The following is a 27155-nucleotide window of genomic DNA, read 5'->3' on the forward strand; positions in this document are numbered from 1 at the left end:
TCTTTCCAATGGCAGAGACACGAGAACTGAATGCAATATTCCAAAAGTGGCCGTACAAGAAATGTAAGAAAGTGCATTAACATGAACAAATGTAACACTCCTACACATTTTATCCAGATTTAGTTTCATGTCATACAGTACTAAGAACTACAATAAGAATGATATAACTAGTTTAAATAACCCTGCTAATAATGTCAAGTAACTATTTCAAGAAACAAATCGTGCAGAGGTCACTCCAGTAATGTTCACCTGCTAAAAATACCTTAATTTGACACTTCAAAATGGAGTGAAAATTATCTGACTAGACAAAATTCATTAAAAAAGCTTCCTGTGGTTGTACTGAGTAAACAAAACATGAGGGTGGTTGATTTACAGCAGCTGAACCAATTCACATTATTTCTAAGGTATGAAGAATTGGTACAATTCTAGAAGGGTTTCATAGAATCCAGAGAGTGTGGAAACAGGCTCTTCAGCCCAACATATCCACACTGACACAGAGTATCTCAACTAGACCCATCTCCCTATAACCCATCTAATCTACACATTCCTGAACACTACGGGCAATTTCGCATGGCCGGTCCACCTAGCCTGCACATCGTTGGACTGCGAGAGGAGACCCACACAGACACGGAGAGAATGTGCTAGCTCCACACAGGAAGACATTTGCCCGAGGGTGGAACTGAACCCAGGCCCCTGGCTCTGTGAGACAGCAGTGCTAACCACGGAACCAACAGGTAGCTCAAAGGCGGCAGTTATTGTGTTCTAATAATATATTCAATTTTAATCTATTACCATTTTTAATGCTGAGAATATGCAATGAAACAAATTGGTGCCTCCTGCATACTGAAGTAGGTATTTAGGATGTAGCAGAACTGGAATGGAGAAGCAGTATGCAGCTGCATTGCCAAGCATGGTGGCATGGGATCAGTCTGTATTTCACCTGTAAATGAAGACAACCAAAGACTTGGTCCTGGACTTTGTTAGTAATGAACTATAATCATAGGATTCCACAATGCTATCAGAAGTGGTGCTCAAAACAGAAGCATTGAAGTCTTTGATCCAGCAGGAGATCTAGCTGGGAGGTACCCAAGGTATCACAAAACTGGAAAATGAATTCAAGTTTTGGCATATGTGCACTTCGATTCTGGCAGAGTTTTACTGTATCAGCAGAGATGGCACAAGACACACGCCAAGTGGAGGTCCACGTACAGGAACACTACGATTTGATTTTCAAAGGGATCTCATAAAACATAGAATTTACTATTTCATCATAGATTCCTTGAGGCGAAAAATCAGTGTCCATCTTTCCTCTCAGACACAAACACAAAGGAATAACTAAAAATAAAAACAAAATTTTCTAGATGCTAGAAACCTGAAATAAAAACGAAGGCCACAGATCTGAAACATTCCAACAGTTTTTCTTTGCACAGGTGCAGCTGACTTGCTTATTTAGACCATTTTGATTTTTATTTTAAGAAAACAAAAACTGAACCTATCAAAGCAGGCAATTAGAACAACGAACATAACAGTGCAGTACAGGCCCTTCAGCCCTCGATGTTGCGCTGACCTGTGAAACCAATCTGAAGCCCATCTAACCTACACTATTCCATCATCATCCTTATGTTTATCCAATAACCATTTAAATGCCCTTAAAGTTGGCAAGTCTACTACTGTTGCAGCAGGGCATTCCACACCCTTACTACTCTAAGTAAAGAACCTATCTCTGACATCTGTCCTATATCTATCATCCCTCAATTTAAAGCTACATCCCCTCGTGCTAGCCATCACCACCGGAGAAAAAGGCTCTCACTGTCCACCCTACCTAATTCTCTGATCATCTGGTATGTCTCGATTAAGTTGCCTCGTAACCTTCTTCTCTCTAACGAAAACTGCCTCAAGTCCCTCAGCCTTTCCTTGTAAGGCCTTCCCTCCATACCAGGCAACATCCTAGTAAATCTCCTCTACACCCTTTCCAATGCTTCCACATCCTTCCTATAAATGTGGCGACCAGAACCATACACAATACTCAAAGTGTGGCCGCACCAGAGTTTTGTACAGCTGCAACATGATCTCATGGCTCTGAAATTCAATCCTTCTACCAATAAAACCTAACACACCATACGCCTTCTTAACAACCCCATCAACCTGGGTGGCAACTTTCAGGGATCAATGTACATGGACACCAAGGTCTCTCTGCTCATCTACACGACCAAGAATCTTACCATTAGTCCCGTACTCTGTATTCCTGTTACTCCTTCCAAAGTGAATCACCTCTCACTTTTCCGCATTAATCTCCATTTGCCACCTCTCAGCCCGGCTCTGCAGTTTATCTATGTCCCTCAGTAACCTGCAACATCCATCCGCACTATCCACAACTCCAGCGACTTTAGCATCATGCCCAAATTTACTAACCCATCCTTCTACGTCCTCATCCAGGTTATTTTTAGAAGTGACAAACAGCAGGGGCCCCAAAACAGATCCTTGCAATACACCATTAGTAACTGAACTCTAGGATGAACATTTCCCATCAACCACCACCCTCTGTTTTCTTACAGCTAGCCAATTTCTGATCCAAACCGCTAAATCACCCACAATCCCGTGCCTCTGTATCTTCTGCAATAGCCTACCATGGGAACCTTATCAAACGCTTTACTAAAATCCATATACACCACATCAACCGCTTTACCCTCATTCATCTATTTGGTCACCTTCTCAAAAGAACTCGATAAGATTTGTGAGGCACGACCTACACTTCACAAAACCGTGTTGAATGTCCCTAATCAAATTATTCCTATCTCTTCTAATCCTCCCCAACACTTTACCCACATTCGAAGTAAGGCTCACTGGTCTATAATTACCAGGGTTATCACTACTCCCCTTCTTGAACAAGGGGACAACATTTGCTATCCTCCAGTCTTCTGGCACTATTCTAATAGGCAATGATGACAAATATCAAAGCCACAGGCTCGCAATCTCGTCCCTAGCTTCCCAGAGAATCCTAGGATAAATCCCATCCAGCCCAGGGTACTTATCTATTTCACACTTTCCAGAATTGCTAGCACCTCCTCCTTAGGAATCTCAATCCTGTCTAGTCCAATAGCCTATATCTCTGTGTTCTCCTCGACAACATTGTTTTATTCCTGTGTGAATACTGGCAAAAAAATATTCATTCAGCGCCTCTCCTATCTCTTCGGACTCCAAGCACAACATCCCACGATTGTCCTTGACTGGCCCTAATCTTATGCTAGTCATTCTTTTATTCCTGACATACCTATAAAACGCTTTAGGGTTTTCCTTGATCCTACATGCCAAAGATTTCTCATGTCCCCTCCTGGCTCTTCTTAGCTCTTTCTTTAGGACCTTCCTGGTTAACTTCCGAAACTTTAACGCATTGTTTGAAAATAGAACTGAATTTAAAGTCATGAAACACACTTTGTCTCTGCTTTATCAAATCAATTTACGTATTTCATTAATTGGAATGCTAATATTTTCTGTCAACCTAATAAGTTGTACACATCAGTCGTGAATTGTATTCACACACACTGCCCTGAAGTGAGAAGCGTGTGACGCAAAACAATAACAAAAAAAAACAAACATTTAAACAACATTTTTAAGTTTGAGTGTACCTTGGTGGTAACTGGTAAGTGAAGCTACTCCCATCTTCTGTCCAAACAACAACCTTGTCAGCATTTACAAATTCACCCCCAGTCCAAGACTGGTCATTATCACTGGATACCGAGCATAACAGAGAAAAGTCTCCAGCATCGAATACCTGAAAAAAGTGGCAAAAGAAACATAACAGCATAAGACAATTAAGTGCAAAGCTGTAACATCTGAATGAATTGTTAAATTTTAATATTACAGTTTTACATTTTAAAAATTTGATTTCAAACTTCTGCTCCTTCATTGAAATCATAAATTGGTACATGAAAATGTCTTACCCGCCAATATTTGGAGCAAACTACCAGCAGACATCGCTGTGTATACGTGCAAAATGAAATGCTTTGGCAGTTCAGGCAGTAAATGGGTTTGGATTCCTCTTCAAACACTGGCTCGGTATCCTATAAAGTAGAAAAAGTACAAGAACGATGTTGGTGCACTTCATGTTGTTCTCACTTAGATTTAGAGTATTGTAATGAATTACAAGAAAGGAAGTGTAATGATCAACAATCCAAGTTAATGAAATCAAGAGCAGCAGTCAAACATCTATTATTATCAGCACAATTTTTTTCTTTAATAACACCGCTGAAATAATAAGCATATAAAGTAATCCCATAATTTTTATCAGGGTCTAATTCTAATTTATGATCTCTTAGGATGACACTCCTAAAACAGCAACAACACCAATATTCTCAAGAAATCTGAACCTTAAAAGGAAGAACCATGGATGCTGGAAACCATAAATAAATCAAGATTGCTGGAAAAACTCTGCTAGTCTACTTACCATCTACAGAGAGAAAGCAAAGTATGCACTTCTGATCCAGTGACCCTTCTTCAGAACTGGACCTGAAACATTAACCTTTCTTTTTTTACCCCCCCAGAGGCTGCCAAACCTGCTGAGTTTTTCCAGCAATTTCCTGCTTTAGGTATGAACCTTACCTAACTGAGGAATTCAACCTAGTACCTGTGGTAGCTTTCTAGTCCTGACCTTGCCTCAGTTGAATGCATTGCAAGGGTTTTTAAGGAGATCCCAGATAATTAGATAAGTTGCTGTGGATAGGAAGGAACTTTTCCCTTGATGGAGGGATCAATCACCAGGGAGCATAAATTTACGGCAAGGATGCAAGGAGAAACTTCTTCATCCAGAGGGTGGTAGTAATCTGCAACTCTGTGCCTGTAATTTTACATGTATGCAAACACCAAAACAGAAGTCCAAAGTCCACGCTGGACCATATTAAAAGGTGACAAGTGCTTATTTAAGGTTGAGGGCATAATGTAAGCCAAGGCAAGAGGCCTCTGTGAACTACAAAATCTCTCACAAAATGCAACTACGCATTGCTTGGTCATATCAGAAGTAACATTGCAGGTAACTAGAGGGAAAACATGATATAGAAGGTAGAATAAAAGCAGTGAACAAAAGACATCTCAAATAAAGTGTACACACTTGAAAACTGAATAATATTTAGATAAGGAGGAAAGGGTTAGAATCCAAAAATTCACCATTCTGGTCTAATGAGTATGATTCCTACTGGTTTTTGAATAATGTGAGGGCTGCATTAACATTACAGTTCATGATGCATGGGAAATCTGTCCATGAAACTAACGATTACAGAATTTGCTCGCTTAGAAAACTACTATCCAAATGTGTAAAATCATACCTGCATTCGATTGATTTCAGCAGTAATAATCCACACCTTCAAAATCCCAGTCACTGAAACTGCTATCACTGTGTCCTCTAAAAATTTCAAAAAGAAAAATGATCATTCAGCCACAAACAGTTCAATGAAATATAATGCATGTGGCAATGATTTGCATAATACCCTATTACAACTGTTGAGCTGTCTCTAAAGCCAGTTATGTCGTAAAAAGACAGAAGAGAACTCATGTTGCCACATATCATCGTGTCACTTCCAGGGGCACTCTGTCATAAGCAACAATATAATCATCCAATGGGTGAGCTCGCAGCCTTATGAAGGTCATATTTTGGTGTTGCTAATCTATTGGACCGTGACAATGGAAAATGTTATCATTCAAAAAACACAAAATCTCAAAATCATAACACATTACATACTTTAAATACACACAATTACTTTGTTATTTCTACCAGTACTCTATTTCCACTGCACAGTATAAACAGAGAATGGAATATCAATTGCCAATAAGACTCATTCCACAGAAAGAATATAATTTTCCAGAGTTGGCGAGAAATGATTATATTTGAAATACAGAGGTTGATTCAATTCACTAAGAGTAATTCTAGTTCTCCTATCTATTTACAGAATTCAGGAGCAGTCCTGAACAATTTTGATGATTAAGAAAACAGAATTATAGATGATGTTTTGTTAGTGGACTAGTAATCTAGTTGCTTTGATTAACGAGAAGTGAAAGTTTAAACTCCACCACAGAAGCTGCGGAACTTAAATTCAATTAATAAGTGAAAATTAATGTAAAAAGCTAGTCTCAATGATAATGACATAACTATAGGATTATCACAAAGGCCTGCTGTTACTATCCCATCTGGCTTCAAAATGCATGCCTTCAGACTTATAGCAATGGTACACGTTTTGTTTTCCTAAACGAGACATAATCTTATCCTAAGCATCATCAGTTACTCCCACATGCAGTCCTTGTGCACCTTACAAACCCAACTGCTTATGAGATGCCTGCTTACTCCTACTACAAGTTTACACACGTCTCAAGGTCCATTTACCCAACTTCATGGAAAGTGATTGGAAACACTTTATAGTAAATTTACATAAATTGTGATTTTTTTTCATACTTAACAGAGATGAATAAAACAAACTTTTTATTTGTGATGAATGGTGTAAGATTTATATGTATTTTAATAATTTTTTTAAGTTTGATGTTTGAATCTGAAAACATCAGATTATTTTCTGAAGTGAGTTTATGATTAACTTGTAAGTATTTCTGTTGCCATGATGTTTCCTCTCAAAACACATTCTGGCAAAGGCTCAGAGATGGTAACAACAGCCAATGCTGGAGTCAGAGAAAACACAGTCGGTCAGGCAGCATCAGAGGAGCAGGGAAGTTGAAGTTTTGGGTCAGGATCCTTCTTCAGAAGAAGAAGGGTCACAACCCGTAACATCAACTTTCCTGCTCCTCTGATGCTGCCTGGTCTGACAGTGGCTCAGTAGTTAGCACTGCTGCCTCACCATGCCAGGGACCCAGGTTCAATTCCACCCTTGGGCGACAGTCTGTGTGGAATTCATACATTCTCCCCATGTGTGTGTGGGCTTCCTCCAGAACATAGAACATAAAACAGTAGAGCACAGAACAGGCCCTTCAGCCCACAATGCTGTGCCGACCATTGATCCTCATGTATGCACCCTCAAATTTCTGTGACCATAAGCATGTTCAGCAGTCTCTTAAATGTCCACAATGACCTTGCTTCCACAACTGCTGCTGGCAACACATTCCATGCTCTCACAACTCTCTGTGTAAAGAACCCGCCTCCGACATCCCCTCTATACTTTCCTCCAACCAGCTTAAAACTATGACCTCTCGTGTTAGCCTTTTCTGCCCTGGGAAATAGTCTCTGGCTATCAACTCTATCTATGCCTCTCATTATCTTGTATACCTCAATTAGGTCCCCTCTCCTCCTCCTTTTCTCCAATGAAAAGAGTCCGAGCTCAGTCAACCTCTCTTCATAAGACAAGCCCTCCAGTCCAGGCAGCATCCTGGTAAACCTCCTCTGAACCCTCTCCAAAGCATCCACATCTTTCCTATAATATGGCGACCAGAACTGGACGCAGTATTCCAAGTGCAGTCTAACCAAAGTTTTATAGAGCTGCAACAAGATCTCACGACTCTTAAACTCAATCCCCCTGTTAATGAAAGCCAAAACACCATATGCTTTCTTGACAACCCTGTCCACTTGGGTGGCCATTTTAAGGGATCTATGTATCTACACACCAAGATCCCTCTGTTCCTCCACACTGCCAAGAATCCTATCCTTAATCCTGTACTCAGCTTTCAAATTCAACCTTCCAAAATGCATCACCTTGCATTTATCCAGGTTGAACTCCATTTGCCACCTCTCAGCCCATCTCTGCATCCTGTCAATGTCCCACTGCAGCCTACAACAGCCCTCTACACTGTCAACGACACCTCCAATCTTCGTGTCGTCTGCAAACTTGCTGACCCATCCCTCAATCCCCTCATCCAAGTCATTAATAAAAATTACAAACAGTAGAGGCCCAAGGACAGAGCCCTGTGGAACACCACTCACCACTGACTTCCAGGCAGAATATTTTCCTTCTACTACCACTTGCTGTCTTCTGTTGGCCACCCAATTCTGTATCCAGACAGCTAAGTTCCCCTGTATCCCATTCCTCCTGACCTAATCAAATGCCTTGCTGAAGTCCATATACACCACATCCACAGCTCGACCCCTATCAACTTTCCTAGTCACATCCTACCAGGCATGACCTGCCCCTCACAAAGCCGTGTTGACTGTATTTAATCAAGCCATGCTCTTCCAGATGGTCATAAATCCTATCCCTCAGGTGCTCTGGTTTTCTCCCACTGTCCAAAGATGTGCAGGCGAGGTGGACTGGCCATGCTAAATTGTTTGTAGTGTTCAGGGATGTGTAACTTAGGTGGGTTATGGGCGATTGGTCTTGGTGGGATGCTCCAAGGGTCAGTGTGGACTTGTTGGGTTGAAGGGCCTGTTTCCACACTGTCAGGATTCTATGATGATATGTTTTTGTTTACAGTACGAGAATTTTACAAGCGAACAAAGTAAATAATTGTACATTAGACTTCCATTTAGCTTGTCAGGTATTGAGTTCTTTCTTTTGATTGGGAGATACCCAAAGCTTAGAAACAGAAGGGTTATTTGACTTTTTTATTGTGTATTTTGAAAGTTTCAAACATATTATATGTACGTAGCTCGGCTTATTCAATTTTATCTTTATTTCTTCTGTGTAATAATCCTCTTTCATTGTTAAAATATGCTTATGTTGCAATTGAAAACCACCACGCAAAAAAAAACAAATACAATCTATCAAAACAGATTTCAGTCTGGGATCTTATGTATGCAAAAGCAAAGGAGATTAGTAGCAAGCAGTATACAGGATGCAAATCAACAGCAAAAGATGGTAAAGAAAGTATTTCATTAACAAACCCTGATGAAATAAGAAAAAAAAAGGTAAAAGCATATTGACACAGCAAAATAAAAACCAAAAGAACTGCGGATGCTGTAAATTAGGAACAAAAACTAAGTTGCTGGAAAAGCTCAGCATCTGCGAAGGAGAAAACAAAGTTGACGTTTCAGTTCTGAGGAAGGGTCACTGGGCCCAGAGCAACGATGTAGCAAAAATTCATCCATAGAAAAAAGGAAGCATACTAAAGGGAAGGTGAGGCAACCATGGCTGACAAAGGAAGTTAGGGACAATGTAAAAGCAAAAGAGAAAGCATATAATGCAGCCAAGGGCAGTGGGAAACCAGAGCATTTCAAAGTCTACAAAGACCAACAGAGGACAACGAGAAAAGAAGTAAGGAGGGAGAAGATTAAAAATAAGGGTAAGCTGGCCAATAAGACAAAAGAAGATTGCAAGAGTTTCTTCAGATACATAAAAAAGGGAAAAAAAGAGAGGCAAAAGTAGACATTTGGCTACTGGAAAATGACACTGGAGAAATAGTAATGGGCAACAAAAATGGCTGAGGAATTGAATAAGAATTCTGCATCTGTCTTCATAGTGCAAGGCACAAGTAATATCCCAAAAATTCAGAAGTGTCAGTGGGGGCCAGAGGGGAGTACAGTGGCCACCACCAATGCTGGAAAAAAAAAATTGGAAGGTCCGAAGGTGGATGAATCACCTGGACCAGATTGACTACACCCCAGAGTTCTGAAGGAGACAGCTGAAGAAATAGTGGGGGTAACAGTGATCTTTCAGGAATCACTGGAGACAGGGAGGGTCCCAGAGGACTGGAAAATAAAAATCGTAAATATAACACCCATATTTGAGAAGGGAGGATGGCAAAAGACAGGAAATTACAGACTACTTAGCTTGATCTCATTTGTCGGTAACATTTTAGAGGCGGTTGTGGAGGATGAGATTTTGAATACTTGGAAGTGCATGGTAAACTAGGGCAAAGTCAGCATGGTTTCATCAAGGGGAGATCATGCTTGACAAATCTGTTAGAATTGTTTCAGGAGGTAACCAGCAGGTTAGACAGAGGAGAACCAATGGATGTCATCATCTGTTGGATGGCCTTTGACAAAATGCGGCACAGGAGGCTGCTGAGTCAGCTAAGGGCCCATGGTGTTCGAGGCAAGGTACCAGCATGGATACAAGATTGGCGCTCCAGCAGAAAGCAGAGAGTGGGGATAAGAGGGTCCTTCTCAGAATGGCAGCCAGTGACAAGTGGTGTTCGACAAAGATCAGTGTTGGGACCACAACTTTTCACTTTATACATGAATGATCTAGGTAAAAGGAACTGAGGGCATTCTGGCTAAGTTTGCAGATGTCCCTCTAATGATAGTTAGAGGGACAGGTAGAATTGAGGAGGTGGGGAGGCTGCAGAAGGACTTTGACAGGTTAGGAGTGTGGGTAAAGAAGTATCAGATGAAATTCAATATGGGAATGTGTGAGGTCATGCACTTTGGTAGGAAGAATAGAGGCACAGGCTATTTTCTTAATGGGGAGAAAATTCAGAAGTCTGAAGTGCAAAGAGATTTGGGAATTCTAGTCCAGGATTCTCTCAAGGTAAACTTGCAGGTTGAGTCAGTAGTTAGGAAGGCAAATACAATTTTGGGATTTATTTCAAGAGGACGAGAATATAAAGTCTCAAAAGTGCATCCATGCTTTTATAAAGCTCTGGTCAGACCAAATTTGGAGTATCGAGTGTGATTTTGGGCCCCATACCTCAGGAAAGATGCACTGGCCCTGGAGTGGGTCCAGAGGACGTTCATGAAAATGATCCCAGGAATGAAAGTCTTAACATATGAGGAACGTTTGAAGACTCTGGGTCTGTGCTCGATGGAGTTTAGAAGGATGACAGGGGAAATCTAACTAAAAAACTTAGAATATTGAATGGCTTGGATGGGGTTAACGTTAGGAAGATATTCCCATTGGCAAGACAGACTAGGACCCAGGGTACAGCCTTAGAGTAAAGGGAAGACCCTTTAGAATGGAGATAAGGACAATCCTCTTCAACCAAAAAGCAATGAAAAGTGATGGCATTCATTTCCTTGGAATGGTGTGGAGGCCAGGTCATTGAGTATATTTAAGATGGAAATAGACAGGTTCTTGATTGTCAAGGGGATCAAGGGTTAGAGGGAGAAAAATGGGAAAATGGGGTTGAGAAACATGAGTGAATGGCGGAGCAGACTCGATGGGCTGAGAGGCCTAATTTCTGGTCCTGTCTTATGCTCTTGTAACTATTTGCAAAATATGAAACAACTGAAATGATCAAAGTAGGTACAGAGAGAAATGTTGACAAGGATTTCACTTGGCCATAAATACTAAAACAGCGAGATATAAGCAGCAGAGTCATTGACCTGTACAGCATGGAATAGAGCCTTCGGTCCACGTTGTCCATACCAAACAGATATTCTAATTAATCTTGTCCCATTTGCCAGTGTTTGGCCCAGAGCCCTCTAAATCCTTCTTACTCACATACCCATCCAGACGTCTTCTATAAGTTGTAATTGTACCAGCCTTCACCGCTTCTGTTGGCAGTTCATTCCATACACGCATCACACTCTGCATGAAAAAGCTAACCCTTAGGGCCCTTTTAAATCTTTCCCCTCTCACCTTAAAAACATATGCCCTCCAGTTTGGACCTCCATTCCACCAGGAAGAAGACTTGTCTATTCACCCTATCCATGCCTCTCATGGTTTTATAAACCTGTACAATGTCACCCATCAGCCTCTGACGCTCCAGAGAAAATAGCCCCAGCTTATTCAGCTTTTCCCTACAGCTCAAACCCTCCAAACCTGGCAACATCCTTGTAAATCTTTTCTGAATCCCTTGAAGCTTCACAACATCTTTCCAATAGCAGGGAGACCAGAATTGCACACAGTATTCCAAAAATGGCCTAACCAATGTCCTGAACAGTCTCAACATGACCTCCCAACTCCCATACACAATGCAGTGACCGACAACGCAAACATACCAATAGCCTTCTTCACTACTGTGTCTACCTGGGATTCCACTTCCAAGGAATTATGAACCTGCACTCCAAAGTCTCTTTGTTCAGCAACATTCCCCAGGACCTTACCATTAAGTGTATAAGTCCTCCCCGATTTGTCTTTCCACAATGTATTGAGGGTTGTGTTGAGATCCACATCAAAAAGACTGTATGTGCAAGTTTATCCATTTTGATCAGAAGAATAAAAAAAGCAACTTATCCACATGGAGAAAAAGTTCAAAATGCTTCATTGCAGAAGGATCAGGTATCCTCATGCATGACTCGCATAAAGCTCATATGCGGGTACAACTGATAATAAGGAGGGCAAATGAAATTTTGCCATTTTTTGCTGAGGAAAGGAGTGTAAAAAGGTAAGGAATTGTTGTTGCAATTGTCTCAGGCATTGGTGACATTGTATCTTAAGTACTACAGGCAGGCTTGGTCCTCTTACTTGAGGAAAAATGCAATTGCACTGGAGTTAGTTCAGAGAAGGTGCACTGGAGTTAGTTCAGAGATGAAAGGCTCATCTTATGAGGCAAGATTGAATATTTTGGACCTTGCAACTTTCAGGATATTAGAAGAATGAGTTACCTAATTGAGGCACAGACGTTTCAGGGATAAATAAAGTGATTGCAGAGTGGATGGCTCCCCTTCTGGGGAAAAACAGAATGAAGTCATAGGTAGAGGTGAGAGGTTGGAAGAATTTAAACAGAGATGAGGAGGAATTATTGCTCTCAAAGACTCTTGCATCTGTGGAATTCACCACCTCAGAGTGCAGTGGTTATCTGGACACTGAATAAATTTGAGGAGGAAGTAGACAGATTTTAAATAGCAACTGGTTGAAAGCTATGGAGAGCTGACAGCAAAGTAGAGTGGAGGCCAAGATTAGATCAACCATGATTGTATTGAACAGCAGAGTGGGCTTGAAGGGCTGAATCGCCTATTCCTGCTTGCAGTTTGCAATGTAAACAATTAAAGAAGACTGAACATATATTTTTACCAGTTAGAACTCTTAACTCCTTACCACCACCAACCACCCCGGCCCACACACACGCACACAATGAGTTAAGGGCAGGTGGAAAGCAGTTTAGTTGTTCCTGTTCAAAGGTTACTAAGACGATTCTTCTGATTTTTTTTGTGCTGAAGGTTGTCCTTCTCCAGATGGTTCTACTGGTTTGCAAAAGGCATACGGTGACTGATTCACTTACAATAGGTCTCTGATATCAATTAACAGTGACACTTAAAGCAACTGCTGAAGGAATGATGAATTAGTTTTCTTCAAGCTTTCTGCAAAGAACAGAGAGAGTGTACCTAAACTGGTGGTATGAAGGCTTCTCCATATCTTATTCACAGCAACAATGTTCAGTTTTCTGACAACCAATCACAAAAATTGTTGGCAGCCAGAAGGCCTTTGTCATCAATACTGGTTACTCAACCATAGCCCGATTGGCTTCTTTTGTCAACTAAAGCTCCATCTATACACAACCCTTCAGCTCCAGATAATCTATAAACTACATTTCAATTACTGGTTCATAAGCAGCTCAATTATTTATGTTTATAATGGGTGTCAAGTTAGTTACTTTGTGTACAAAGAATAACCACAATTATTTCAAACCAGTAGCAATTCCGCAGCCATCCTTAGTTTATAAAACCATTCTTTTCTCATTTCAGTGCACAATAAAAAGCAGTCTTCATATACTGTCAAAAACAAAGTCATGTATATCTCAAAATCAACATGAAATATCCATATTATTGTACAAGTCAGCAAACCAGAATGGGGCAAAAATTGAAATATTTGGGAAGAATAACATTTGTGGATGTAAGGTGCAGCAACAAAACAAAAACAAGGTCACAAGGTCACAATGGGAAAGGTCATTCTTGATAGATGGTTTTTAAAAATCAAGTTTCCCAGAATCATAGAATCATACAATACAGAAAAGGTCCTTAGTTCACTAAGTCTGCACTGCCAAAAATACCGCCTTACCTACCTTAGATCCACTTTCTTGCACTAGACCCAGAAACACAAATGTTATAACACTTCAAGTGTTAATCCAAGCATTTATTAAAAGGTTGAGGATTCCCACTTCAAATACCCTCCCAGGCAATGCATTCCAAAGCTCCACCCACCTTTCATTTCAGGATTTGCCCCCAGTGCTATTTTCTATCCACCCTCTTAATCTAATATACCCTAAATCGGGTCTTCCCTCCACTTTCTCCACTCCAAGGAAAACAACTTGGGTTTATCCAGCCTCTCTTCAAAACCAAAATGCTCCATCTCAGGTACATTCTGAATTTCCTTGCACCCACTTCAGTGCAATCACATACTTCCAATATTATGGTATTACAGTGCTCCAGCTGTGGCCTTACCAAACATCTATATAGTTCTAACATAAGCTCTCTGCTCTGACAGAATACACCTCATCTGATGAAAACAAGTGTCTCATATGCCTTAAGTATCCTATTAACCTGCCTAAATATCTTCACCGATCTGTAGACAAACTTTTCAGATGTTATGATACACGCTGGAGCAGGTTAGAGTTGAACTGAGGCCTTTTGGCTTTGAGGTAGGGTCACTTCCTCTCTGCCACAACAGCCCCGAGACCATCTTCGGTAAGAACAGATGTTGCAAACTAGAAAAGCTCAAAAATCTACCTAGATTTTCTAATGTTGATTTTGGGTAGTTGTGACCTTAGTGGAAAAGGACACCTAATTTGCAAAACATCTTCAAACATGGGTTTGGAGAAAAATGAAAAGGAACTGCTGGATTGAAAAACTAAAAATGATACAGTGCTGTGGGGAGTGAATGAACAAAGGAATTTGATGAACATAGTTAGGAAAAGTCACACTTGAAAAAGAAACAGACTTTAAGAGACATTATGGAGGGACGATTTGAGGAACAAGAAGAAGAGGAGAGATCAACATTGGACAACTTGAAAATGGGAAGAATGGCATCTCATCTCAGACAAGTAGGTAGACTACTTTGAGTCGGAAAGAAGATGACAATGACGAACACGAAGACGACAAAAAGTAATTCCATCACTATAGGAAAGAGATGGATGGCCCAAGACACTACTGCAATGAACTGTCTTCTCTTTGTGCTGTCCTTCCTCAATTATTTGAAAATTATTGAAACGTGTAAATAAATAACTTTTCAGCTAGCCTTTTCTCACTTTCATAGTTAAGGTTTCAAATCACTTTAGCTCTTTTTCTGATGAAACATTTTAAAATGTAGCATTTCCTACTCAAGAAATAATCTAACTTCACAGTCATGCTAAAAAAAAGCCAGTAAAGCCAAAATTGTTAAACCTGATGGTATTCTTTGCAATTTCATTCCACAAAATCTCCTATCATTTTACAATAGTTGTTTTAATGGCCAACACCTTTTCGAAGAAGGCTACCAAGAAGTCCAATATATTTGCCACACAATTAAAGTAACTGACTTTTACTGCTTGAAATGACTGAAAAGCATATAATTCTATTACAGTTTGTAGTCATATGAGGAAAACACAAAGCATATTAACAAAATGTATTCCTCACCTTGCGTTCTCAGTGAACGTATAACGCTCACTGAACTAATCCAGTCAGGAGAAATCTTGGACACCAAAGAATAAAGGACTTCCAGGCTAACGGCATCGACTACAAGGATTTCTGGATAATGTCCGTAGCATAGCAGTCTTCCTTCGCGTTGAGTTCCAACACTGAACTGATAGAACTATTTTTTAATACATAATTAGAATGGGAAAATGAAATGCTACATATTGAGCTCTCTTTTCTAAACCTCTGCCATAAGATTTTACCGCCCAAATCAGAGCCTATTTTTCAACCAAATCTGAGTTCAAAGTCACTTTAATCAGATTTCTGTACCACCATGGCCTTAACCTTGTGCAAGACTGTGATAATCGGCAGTCTTTGACATTGATGATCAAGGCATCTTCCTCCACTTCAACTCTTTATTCTTTTTCTCCTCAATCAACAGAACTGCCCTCACTTAGTGCCCTCTCATTTCTGTGCATACAACTGAATCATCTCCATCAAATGTTTATCCTTTCACGTCAATGTTGCTACGTGTAGAGTGGGTATCAAATAAGCCAGTCAATTCTTGAAGCTGAACCCCATTCAACTGAAAATGGCCAACCTCAACTCAATTTTCCTGTGTTTGTTCCATCATGTGTTCGTACTTATGACAAAAATCAATTGATCAGTCTTGAAAAATATAACTGTCTGGACATAAAAGTTATTATTAGGAAGAAAGTTTCACTTTTCTGCAACACAATGGGTCGTGAAATCTTCCACCTGGATTTAAAAATTCTTGTGTCCAAATCCTTCATAGCCTTGCCACATACTGTTTTCATTCATACGTGGGCATCACCGCCTGGTCCAGCATTCATTGAACATGCCGAATGACCCTCAAGACAGCAGTGCGAGCAGCAGTTTGGAAGGGTAAAGGAAGTCTCTGTCACAAAACTATCAATTTTACAAAAACATTGCTGGTAATAACTTTAGACCCACAGCAATTAGATGGGCTGTCAACTCCTCCCTTAAATTGCTCAGCAAGCCACTCAGCTCAAGGACAATTTGTGATGAGCAACAAATGCTGGTCTTGTCGGCAACGTCCATATTCCAGAAAGGAAAATCATCTATTTCAATGTATCTAGATCAGATTTCCCATGTAGCCAACCTTCTCAATATCTGATGAATCCATGTACATTCAATCTCACAAAGGACTGAATAGTCTCCTTCTGTACCAAGATGACTGCATGATTCCAAGTCTCACTTGTACTTGTTTATATCCATGTGCAAAGCTCCATGCAGACCAGTAAATTATTTAATATTAATAACTTCAAATTTTCTCAAAGATTACTGGATTTACCATTCTCGACATTCCTAAATTCCTGTGACCTGATCAGGTGTTTCCCTGTACTGTGAGAAGCTGGGAAAAGAGGTTGCCGGGCCTCTAGCTGTGACATTTATATCACTGACAGCCACGGGTGAGACGCCTGATGTCTGGAGATCGTTTAATGTGGTGCCATTATTTAAGAAAAGCTGCAAGGAGCAGTCAGGAAACTACAGACCAGTGAGCGTTACATCACTGGTGGCGAACTTGTTGGAGGGGATTCTGAGAGACAGGATTTACATGCCTTTAGAAAGGCAGGGACTGAGTAAGGATAATCAACATGTCTTGGTGCATGGGAAATCGTGTCTCACTAACTTGGTTGAGTTTTTTTGAAGAGCTGACAATGAAGAATGATGATGGCAGATTGGTGAATGTTGTCTATATGGGCTAAAGCAAAGCATTTGACAAGGTTCTGCATGATAGACTGGTTAGTAAGGTTAGATCATACAGGATCCAGGGTGATCTAGCCAATTAGATACAAAACAGGCTTGAAGGTAGGAGACAAAGGGTGGTGGTAGAGGATTATTTTTTGGACTGGAGGCCTGTGACCAATAGCGTGCCACAAGGATCAGTGCTGGGTCCATTGTTTTTGGTTACTTATATTAATGATTTGAATGGAATATAATAGGTATGGACAGTAAGTTTGCAGATGACAAAAAAAAATAGGTGGTGTAGTGGACAATGAAGATGATGATCTCGAGTACAAGGGCCTTGGGACCTTGATCTGGTGGCCTAATGGGCCGCGACGTCGTAGAAAGAGATAATTTAGAAAAATGCGAGGCACTGCATTTTGCTAAAGTGAACCAGGGCAGGACTTATACAATTAATGACAAGGCCCTGAGGAGTGTTGCTGAACAAAGACACCGAGGGATGCATGTGCATACTTTCTTGAAAGTGACATCACAGGTAGATTTGGTGGTGATGGCAGCATTTGGCACACTTGCCTTTATTGGCTAGAACATTGAGTATAGGAGCAGGGTTGTCATGTTGCAACCATATAGGACACTGGGGAGGCCACTTTGAGAATACTACATACAATTCTGGTTGCCCCACTATTGGAAAGATGATCTATAGAAAGTGCAGAAAAAATATACAAGGATGTTACCGGGACTGGAGGGTTTGAGCTATACAAAGAGGCTGTATAGGCTGGGGCATTTTTGACCTGGAGTGTTAGAAGCTGAGGGCTGAGCTTGTTGAGGTTTATAAAATCATGGGAGGCATGGATAGGGCGAATAGCCAAAGTCTTTTCTCCCCGCAAGGATGGGCAAGTCCAAAACTAGAGGGCGTGGGTTTAAGTTGAGGGGGGAAAGATTTAAAAAGGAACTGAGGGGTAACTTTTTCATGCAGGTGGTGGTGCATGTATGGAATTAGTGGCCAGAGGTGGTAGTGGAGGCTGGTACAATCATGTTTAAAAAGCATTTGAGTGGGAAAGAGAATTGGAAGAGTTGAGAGGAATATGGCCAAATGCTGGGACTAGGTCAGATTGGGATATCTGGTCAACACGGATGAGTTGGACTAGAGTTTCTGCTTTCAGGTTGTATGACTATGAATGACACTAAAATTATAACCATGCTGTTAAACTTTTGTATGTGAGACAATACTCCTGAATAGTTTACACCATTTACACCAAATCACACAAGACCTGAATTTAGAGCAATGCAATCAATCAGTTTTACATCGAGGGAGCAAATTATGTTTCATTGCAACACAAAACATACATAAATAGCAGACAACTACTTCACATTCAAGACATTTTCAAAGCAAGTAATTGGGTTCCATCATTATCACTATACTCACCTGAATGCCAGTATGAGTGCATGCCAGTTTAGTAAATTCGATGCATCGACCATCATTCACATCCCAAAGACACATTTCCCTGCAAGAATTATTTTTGTATGAGCAAATGTATAGATGCTGTATATATAATCATAAGGTTTTATGTAAAGTAGAACATACATCAACAGAGAAAAATCTTGGCTAATTATTTTAGTTTCCAAGACAAAATCAAACATGGAAACTTTGAATTCAAATGCAGGCATAGAGGTGATGTGATCAGGATTTACGTGATGATTCTGTTTATGTAGGCAAATTGTTTCAACTGAATTGATTTGGAAGGGCCTGTGGTTTAAATTATCAAGATATGTATGAGCGGGATTAGTCTGAATGTTCTTCCTCACCTGCAAGGAGGAGGAGCTGGAGTCGACAATGCTCCCCTCAAGTTGCTCCACCTTTCCATAAGATCATGATTGATCTGCCTACAGCCTCAATTCCTCTTTCGTGCAGCATGGCCTCCAAATTTCAACATTTTAAAAACTTAGCTAGCTCATCTTTAAATATTTTCAGTGAACCAGCATCCCCTCACTTCTCTCAGGAGAAGAAATTCCTTTCCATAACTGATTCAAATGGGTGTCCCATTATTCTGTAACCCCAGTTTAAGACTCTCCCACTAATGAGAACATTGTCTCAACAACTACCATGTTAAGCCATCAAAAATCTTGTATGTTTCATTAAGTCCATGTTTCATTCTAAACTCTAGTGAACAAAGGCGCAATCTGTTTCAGGGTTCTTGATAAATCAATCCCTTCACCCCTGAAACAGCCTAACAAATCTATTGTAAATATATTTTTAAAATATGGGGACTAAAACTGTACACCGGCACTCTACCTGTGGTCTCAATGACACCCCGTGCAGTTGTAAAAAGGCTTTCCCATTTTTAAACTCCAAACCTATAACAATAAAAGGCCAAAATTTCATTTCCATTCTTCAGTTTTGCTGCATCTACACGTTAATGTTTATTTTTCATGTACAACACCAGATCCTTTTGTGGTGCACACTTTTAAGAGTCTCTCTCTATTTAAATAATAGACTGCTACTGATTCTTCCCAAAGTGCATGAGCTCGTACGTTCTGATGTTAAACTCCATCGGCCAAGTTTCCGCCCACTCACTCAACCTGTCTATATCTCTTGTAGATTCTTTATGTCCTCATCACTCCTTGCCCAACCACCTATATCTTATCAAACTTGGAGACATTACATTCTGCCCCTCATCTAATTCCCTAACATACATGGAAAATAATTGAAGTCTTAGGAGTGATCCTTGTTCTAGTCCACCAGTTGTCTTTCCAATCTGACAAAGGTCCATTAATTCGGATTATCTTCTGGATGTTAATCAATCCTCAATCCGTGATAATACTCCCTATAGTGAGAGCTCCTATCCAATGCAATATCCTTTAATTAGGCATCCTATCCAATGGCTTCTGGAAATCCAAATGCATTACATAACCCAGTTCCCTTTTATCACTGTCAATTTTATACTCTCAAAGAACACACGCAATTTGTCAAAAATAGTTTCCCTTTCACAAAGCTATGTTAGCTCTATTCGATTGTATTTAGCTTTTCTAAAGATCCTACTATTTCTTCCTTAGCATGTTTCCTCAATGACAGACGCTAGGCCATTCTAAGCTAATTCTATCTACCTGCATATAGTCCATATCCTTCTATTCCATGCCTGTTCATGTGTTTGTCTAAATGGCTCTCAAATGTTGCTCTTCTCCTACCATCCTCTGTGTAAAAACTTGCCTCATGTTTCCTTCAAACTTTCCCCTTCTCACTTTAAACCTATGCCCACTAATATTTGACATTTCCATCCAGGCAAAAAAAGGCTACAGCTATCCACTCTATCCATGCCTCTTATAATTTTATATCTTTATGCCAGGTTGCCCCTCAGCCACCAATGCTCATGTAAACATTCCAAGTTTGTCCATTCTCTCCTTATAGCCAATACACTCTAATCCAGGCAACATCCTGGTAAATCTCTTTTGCACTCTCTGCAAAGCCTCCACATACTTCCTACTGCGTGGCAACCAGTACTCCACACAATACTCTAAATGTGACCTAATTAAAGTTTTAATACAGCTGCAATGTGACTTTTCAACTTTTCTACTCAATGCCGCGACCGTTGAAGGAAAGTATTCCTTAAAACTTTGTTACCATCTTTTCCACTTGTGTGCTGCCACTTTCAGGGAACTATGGACTTCTACCCAAAGATCCTTCTATAACTAATCCTCCTCAGGGCCCTGCCTTTTATTGTATGCTTTCTTTTAGCATTTGACCTCCCAAAATTCATCACCTCACACTTGTCTAGACTAAACATTTCTCCGCCCAACTTTCTAACTGATCTAGATCCTGCTATATCCTTTGACAAACTTCTTCAGTATCCACAACTTCACCAACTATTGTGTTGTCTAAAACTTACTAACCAGACCACCTACACTTTCGTCCAAATTTTCGTAATACATTTCAATCAATAGAGGTCCCAGCACTGAGCCTTGTGGAACACCAGTGATCATAGACCTCGAGTCAGAGATGCACCCCTCCATAATTACCCTTTGACTATGACCAAACCAATTTTGTATCAAAGCAAGCCACTTACGTATCATTATTTAAAACTGGTATTTTCTGGTCTGAAACCTTCGCAATGTGAACATTTTGAATGTAGTAGCTTCATCAGTTTTCTTCAGAATCTTGAAAACTTCTATTGCACTATCTTTGATTCCCTTTTCTGAATGGAACAATTCTAAACTTTCAAATCTTATTTATTTCCTGAACACCAACCAAGCTTTTATTTGATATTCACCTCTAATCTCTCCAGGGCTGAAAAGAAAATTCTTCAGCTATTAGAAAACCAGCTATGTTTAAAACAAATAAAGACAACTTAAAAAGTGATTATAGGTGTCACGATGGTGCTGTTCCTAGCCCTTTCAGAACACAAGCTTTGTCAATTAACATATTATCCTCTTGTTATAAAAGCCAAAAACATTGCTTTCCCATTTATGATGATACGGTATTAGTGGTCTTTTGTTTTAAAATTTATGCATGGTGTTTATTTTAATAGAAGGTCATATACCAACAGATTATTGAAGCTGTCTTAACTGAACACTGTGGAACCTTCTAAAATTAAATAACAATGTCACTAGCCTCATAATTTAAAAAGTGCACAAGTGTACTCAACCTAACAGCAGTTAGAAATTTCAAACCATCACAAAACCTGCACATTTTCCTTCAAAGCAAATCATTCTCCATCATGATACAAATCTTGGAGGATCTTGAAAACCGTCTAACAAAATACATCCAGTTTGCAGAGTTTCCCTAGTCATTTTGAATTCCAGTATTAAATTATTTTACTCATTGTCAATTCTTATTGAATACATTTACTAAAAAGACTTGAAATAACTAATGGACCAAAGACAGGATTTCCTGAGGAAATTGTTATTATGCAGAATGTACCAAAAACACCACAGTTCCCATTTTTCTACCTTACTCACCCACTTTCAGATGCACTGACGACGTACTGCTTGTCACTGCTGGCATTAGCTTTAGAAAGGCAAGTGATGGATGATGTGTGGCCAAACAGCAAGGCCCGAGGAATGATCTAATTATACATACAACATTTTTTAAAAAATTGTTTTAGTGAACAGTTTCTGCAGCAGCCAATAAGTTCTTCTTTGATATAGACTTGTTTTGGGTATTTATCAACTCCATTAACGGTCATTTTTTTTGATGATAAAGTTTGTAATATGTAAAGATTAAACTTCTAATAACTTTAAGCTGTTTTTCCAAACTAAGAATTTTTACTTGTGTTTTGTTATAATGAACTGAAACAAACAATCTCTTAGTCACTCTTCCAGCCTGTTCTTCAAATGTTATCTGAACCACATAACTAGATTTCAAGAAACACATAACATTCAAAATTTCCAATATTTATATGACCCTTCTGGTGCATTTTACTTTAAATAATGTTTAGCAAAACTATTTTAGTTAACTGATAGAAACACCTGGTAATTTTTAAGCTCTTAAAAATTGAAATAAATGAAGAAATTTGCCTGATTGTCTGTTAAATCGTTTCACTTTAACTGAGTCTCTGCAAAAATGAACAGGAATGGAGCAAAACGGAGATGAGAAGAGACAAGGTGGGGGTGGGGGAGAGTGAGTGCAAGCAAGTGAGAGAGAGAAAAAGATGAGAGGTGAGAACAGAGAACAACAACATAGGAACATAAAAAAATTGGAGCAGGAGTAGGCCATCAGCTCTTTGAACCATTTCCATCAATGAGTTCCTGGTTGGTCTTTTACTTGAAGAACATTTCTCAGCACTATCACATCTCTTTTGGACGTTTTCAATATTTAGATATCCAATAATCTCTATCTTGCACATTCTCAACAATGATGTGGAGCTGCCTGTTTCGGACTTGGGACTGAAAGCTTGTGATTCCAAATAAGCCTTTTGGACTATAACCTGCTGTGTGATTTGTGACATTCTCAATGGCTAAGTCCTCACAGCCCTTACCTCTCCCCCCAACCCCCCCAAGAAGAAAAAAATCCAAAGATTCAACACCCTTCCAGCAAAGAAGTTCCTTCTTTTCACAGTCGTAAATGGGCTGCCCTTAATCTGAGTCTGTCCTTTATGGTCTAGGAAGGGCATGAAGGCCTAGGAGTGGGTATAAAAGATGTCACCTGGATTGGAACTTGTTAGATATAAAGGAGAAATAGGGCAAACTTGATTGCTTTTACTGGAGCATCAAAGCTGAGGGGTGACCTGATAAAAAATATAAAATGATGAGAGGCATGAATAGGATGGACAGTCAGAATATTTTTCCACGCAATGTGGAAATGTCAAATATTAGGGGGCATGGCTTTAATTTGAGAGAGGGAAGGTTTATAGGAAATATGGGAATCGAGTGGTTGGGGTTGGGGGTGTCGTAGGAAGTGCAGCGTGGGTAAGAGGGAGGTGTGGGGGACAGTAGTCAATCTGAAATAATTAAGCCCTAATTTTCTGTGGAAAGTTCAATTTCAAATTATAATACAAGTGGAACCGCATGCAACACTTTTAATGCAGTGTGAGACCGCCCTAGCACATCATTGCTTTTGACTTGGATATGATGGAGTGTCACATCTCCGACAGGATATTTTGGATCTGAGTGCTGGGCTGAGTAACTGAATTTGCCTGAAGTTACTGCCTAGTTTTAATGTTTTCCTGGGTCTCAAATGCCCAATGCATACAGTGTGCCATTCTTTCTCAATCTCCAATTTAATGTTCAAAAACTGATGGAATTTTAACAGACTAGACACCACCTCTTTGTCAGTCACTAAAAATTCAGACACATGTACTAATTGAATAAGGTGGCTTACATTATTGCCTCTTTTCCTGCATAGTATTAACTTTAAAACAATTGGAAAAGCTCAAACAAATTTCAAAAAGCCTTGGCAAAATTAACTTGACCAATATTTATTTTGATTTTTTCTTCAGAATCCATATATATGTTAGAAAGATGAATGTGATCAGAGATAATAGGAACTGCAGATGCTGGAGAATCCAAGTGTGTAGCTGGATGAACACAGCACGTCTGCTTCTGTGCTCCTGAGATGCTCCTTGGCCTGCTGTGTTCATCCAGCTGCACACTTTGTTATCTTAGAAAGATGAATGTGTTGGAATTGCACACTGATTAAACAATACAATACATTATGTTCATTACTACAATAACATAAAACAAAAATCTATGGATGCTGGAAATCTGAAACAAAAACAAAAATAGCTGGAGAAATTCAGCAGGTCTGGCAGCATATGCCAAGAGAAAGCACAGTTAACATTTTGGATCCAACGATCCTTCTTCAGAACAGACAGCAGATAGGCAACAATGGTAAACACAGATGACATGTGCGTGCGTGCGCGCGCTTGTGCACGCGTGTATCAGGAGGTGAGAAACACACAATAGTGGATATGGATTCCAGAGAGAGAAAACCAATTCAGGATAAGGCGGCTGGATAATGGTAAGCTTGGAAGAAGGAAAAGCTGATAACAGGGATCATCGTAGGTGGAACCGAGTTGGCTGTGCAGACCATGTCATTACATGTCGTTCTGTTTTCATTTTGCACTTTGTGAACTTTATCAAACTTATTAAAAAGAGGGAAAAGAACATACAAGCAAGCATACAGATTAGGAGTAAGAGTAGACCACTAGGTTTCTCCAGCCTGATCTAATGACAACATTCCTACCTGTCCTTATTAACCTCTCAGCCGAAACAGGCAGCCAGTATCAAGGGCTTGAAGGTGAGGGAAATTATCTTTTCCTACTTCGTGCTGCACCAATTTAAAAAGTAGACTTTTAGTACCATTTAATTATTTCATCTGTCATTTGCTGACTAGGAAAGGGAAAATGCTAATAATTTAACACAAGATTGTGATTCTATTTTTAATACCAAGACAAGAGGGAGGGCCAACTGTCAAAGACAAACTGAAAGGCAGGGAGCTAGTTTATTTCTTAACTGTAACACTTTTGAAGGAATACTTTCATTTTAAAAGTTGATTTATGGACAGATTTAAGAGAGGAGAAGGTTAGGAGGGTGGAATCTCTGGTCTGATCACTGGATAGAAGTACAAAAGCATTGAAACAGGCTTAAAAGTGAAATGATTGGCAGCAAAATAAAGATACAATCTTGAGCATTTAAAATGGACTATATTTTACCTAACCATCATCACCTCAGACATAATAACTGTACATTCTTTCATCCATCAGTAAGCCATCACAGGAAAAGAAAAACACAAAGACAAAGCAGAGAAGTATTCAGGATGATAGAAAGGCAACAAGGGCTGCGGAAGATCAAAGAAAAGGCAGAAACAAAAGGCTGTCAGTGGGAAATACCAGCAATGAGGCCACCATGATAGTAATCAGTGACTTCAGTTGTCTATTTGTAGGATTGTCACAGAAAACCACATATGCTTAAATTAGGTCTACTTAACTTAAATGCTACATATTAAGATAAATTCCTGCATAGGCTTGGTGAGCCAAATACATCATCTTTGTAATATGACATTCTAAACAGGAAACAAAACTTTGCACTATTAAGAACCGACCTCCAATTTTGAAGTTAGATCCCAAAGACAAATCTGTCCATCATGACATCCTGTAACAATGGTTGCCAAATCATCCATAACCAGTAATGTTGAAATGCAATGTGTGGGAGCTTTGGGCCCCCATAGTACTATGGGCAACACAAGGCTATTTGCAGCCATTATCGGTTTTGGCCTGTTTAAAATTAAAAACAAAATGTAAGAGGAAGGTAAAAACACTAAAATCAAAATATAACAGCAGAATTATTCAACTTAATCACAACATCCTCAACTGCTTCTTCACTCGTTAACATAACAGCATTTGGCAAATGCAGACATAGAATTTAAAGAAAACATACCCTTTCACAGGATACGGCTGTCGCTGGCTGGGCCAGTCTTTGTTGGTTATCCCTAGGTACCCTTGAGAAGGTGTTGGTGACCTGCCTGCAATACATTTGTATTGACAAACCAATAATGCTGTTGTGGAGGGAAACCTTTGGATCTTTGATCCAGGAACAATGAATGAATAACAATATATTTCGGAGTGAATGGCTTGGACAGGAACTTGCAGGTGGTGGTTTATTCCAAGTATCTGCCATTTTAGTACTTGTAGATGGTTGTAAACATGCGTATGGCAGGTCCTTGTCGCCAAGTACTTTGAAAGAAACATGTACTTTTTCAATTCAATATAAAACGTAAATTTATTCCAAACGTAACATGAATAACTAAAAGTTCTATTGTTCTCTGTGGACACCTTTTTGAGATGTTCAGTTTCTCTCCAGTTCCTTTCTGGTTATGAGTAGTCGTGAGGTAACCACAAATCAAGAATGGTTTCAATTTCACTACCTAGTTTTTGTTGTTATCTGGTGTCAGTGGTACACCTACCAAAAACAAAATATATGACTCCGAACTTGTCCTTACCATATTCTTGCAACACACATTTCCTTCTCTTGAAATTTGCTCCCATGCGTCCAAACCCTAAATTAAGTGATTTCTCTTACTCGAATGTCCTTACATCAGCACTTGCTAATGTTACAGCTGGTGATTTTTAATCCCCAGTGATCCACTAATTTGCAAGTTTTGACCCAAGTCAGAATGCGTTCAATGCATTGTATTACCCATGTTATGTATGAGGTGGAGAAGGGCGTGTGCATGTCTGTGCCTCACACACCGACCCACACATGCTCTCCCGTCCCACCTGCCATCACCCTCATCTGCCCTTAAGATCTCATCTGCATTAAGAATAGATAAAGTTGGTCGGCCGCTTTGCCGAATATGTCCATTCAGCCAGCAAACCTGAACCTGAGCTTCTTCCTGACTATGGCATTCTCCACACAATTCCAGTGAACTGTAATAGAAGCCAGACACCATTTGATTAGGTATGTTGTGGCCTTCTAGGCTTGATCACATTCAATACGAGCTACCAGCACATAATCTAAATCAAGGAATGGGAAGCACAGGATGTCACACAAAGACCTTTTTTTTGACTAAGCCTATTTATCCTATGACAAGCTGTGAACTACCATGGTGAGAGAGTAGTCCTTGAGAAACAATTCAGGA

General features: G+C 39.8%; 1 protein-coding gene across 6 annotated transcripts in view; it reads right to left on the reverse strand.

The window, feature by feature from the left end:
* The window catches only part of LOC125455412 (WD repeat-containing protein 7), a 626944-nt gene that overhangs the window by 557163 nt on the left and 42626 nt on the right, over window positions 1–27155 (reverse strand). For 5 of the 6 annotated variants that reach the window (XM_059649557.1, XM_048537354.2, XM_048537344.2 and 2 more), the window contains exons 2-8: window positions 25620–25791; window positions 22037–22143; window positions 18510–18588; window positions 15356–15530; window positions 5319–5395; window positions 3942–4061; window positions 3627–3772 (exon numbers count right to left, since the gene is read on the reverse strand). In XM_059649557.1, coding sequence (XP_059505540.1) covers window positions 3627–3772; window positions 3942–4061; window positions 5319–5395; window positions 15356–15530; window positions 18510–18588; window positions 22037–22143; window positions 25620–25778 — 863 coding nt within the window. In that variant the 5' untranslated portion in view covers window positions 25779–25791. Of the gene's footprint in view, window positions 1–3626; window positions 3773–3941; window positions 4062–5318; window positions 5396–15355; window positions 15531–18509; window positions 18589–22036; window positions 22144–25619; window positions 25792–27155 lie in introns of those variants that run through there. The other variant, XM_048537363.2, reaches the window with a different exon arrangement.

This window comes from Stegostoma tigrinum, chromosome 1, assembly GCF_030684315.1.
Source record: "Stegostoma tigrinum isolate sSteTig4 chromosome 1, sSteTig4.hap1, whole genome shotgun sequence".
NCBI classification, from domain to species: Eukaryota; Metazoa; Chordata; class Chondrichthyes; order Orectolobiformes; family Stegostomatidae; genus Stegostoma; species Stegostoma tigrinum.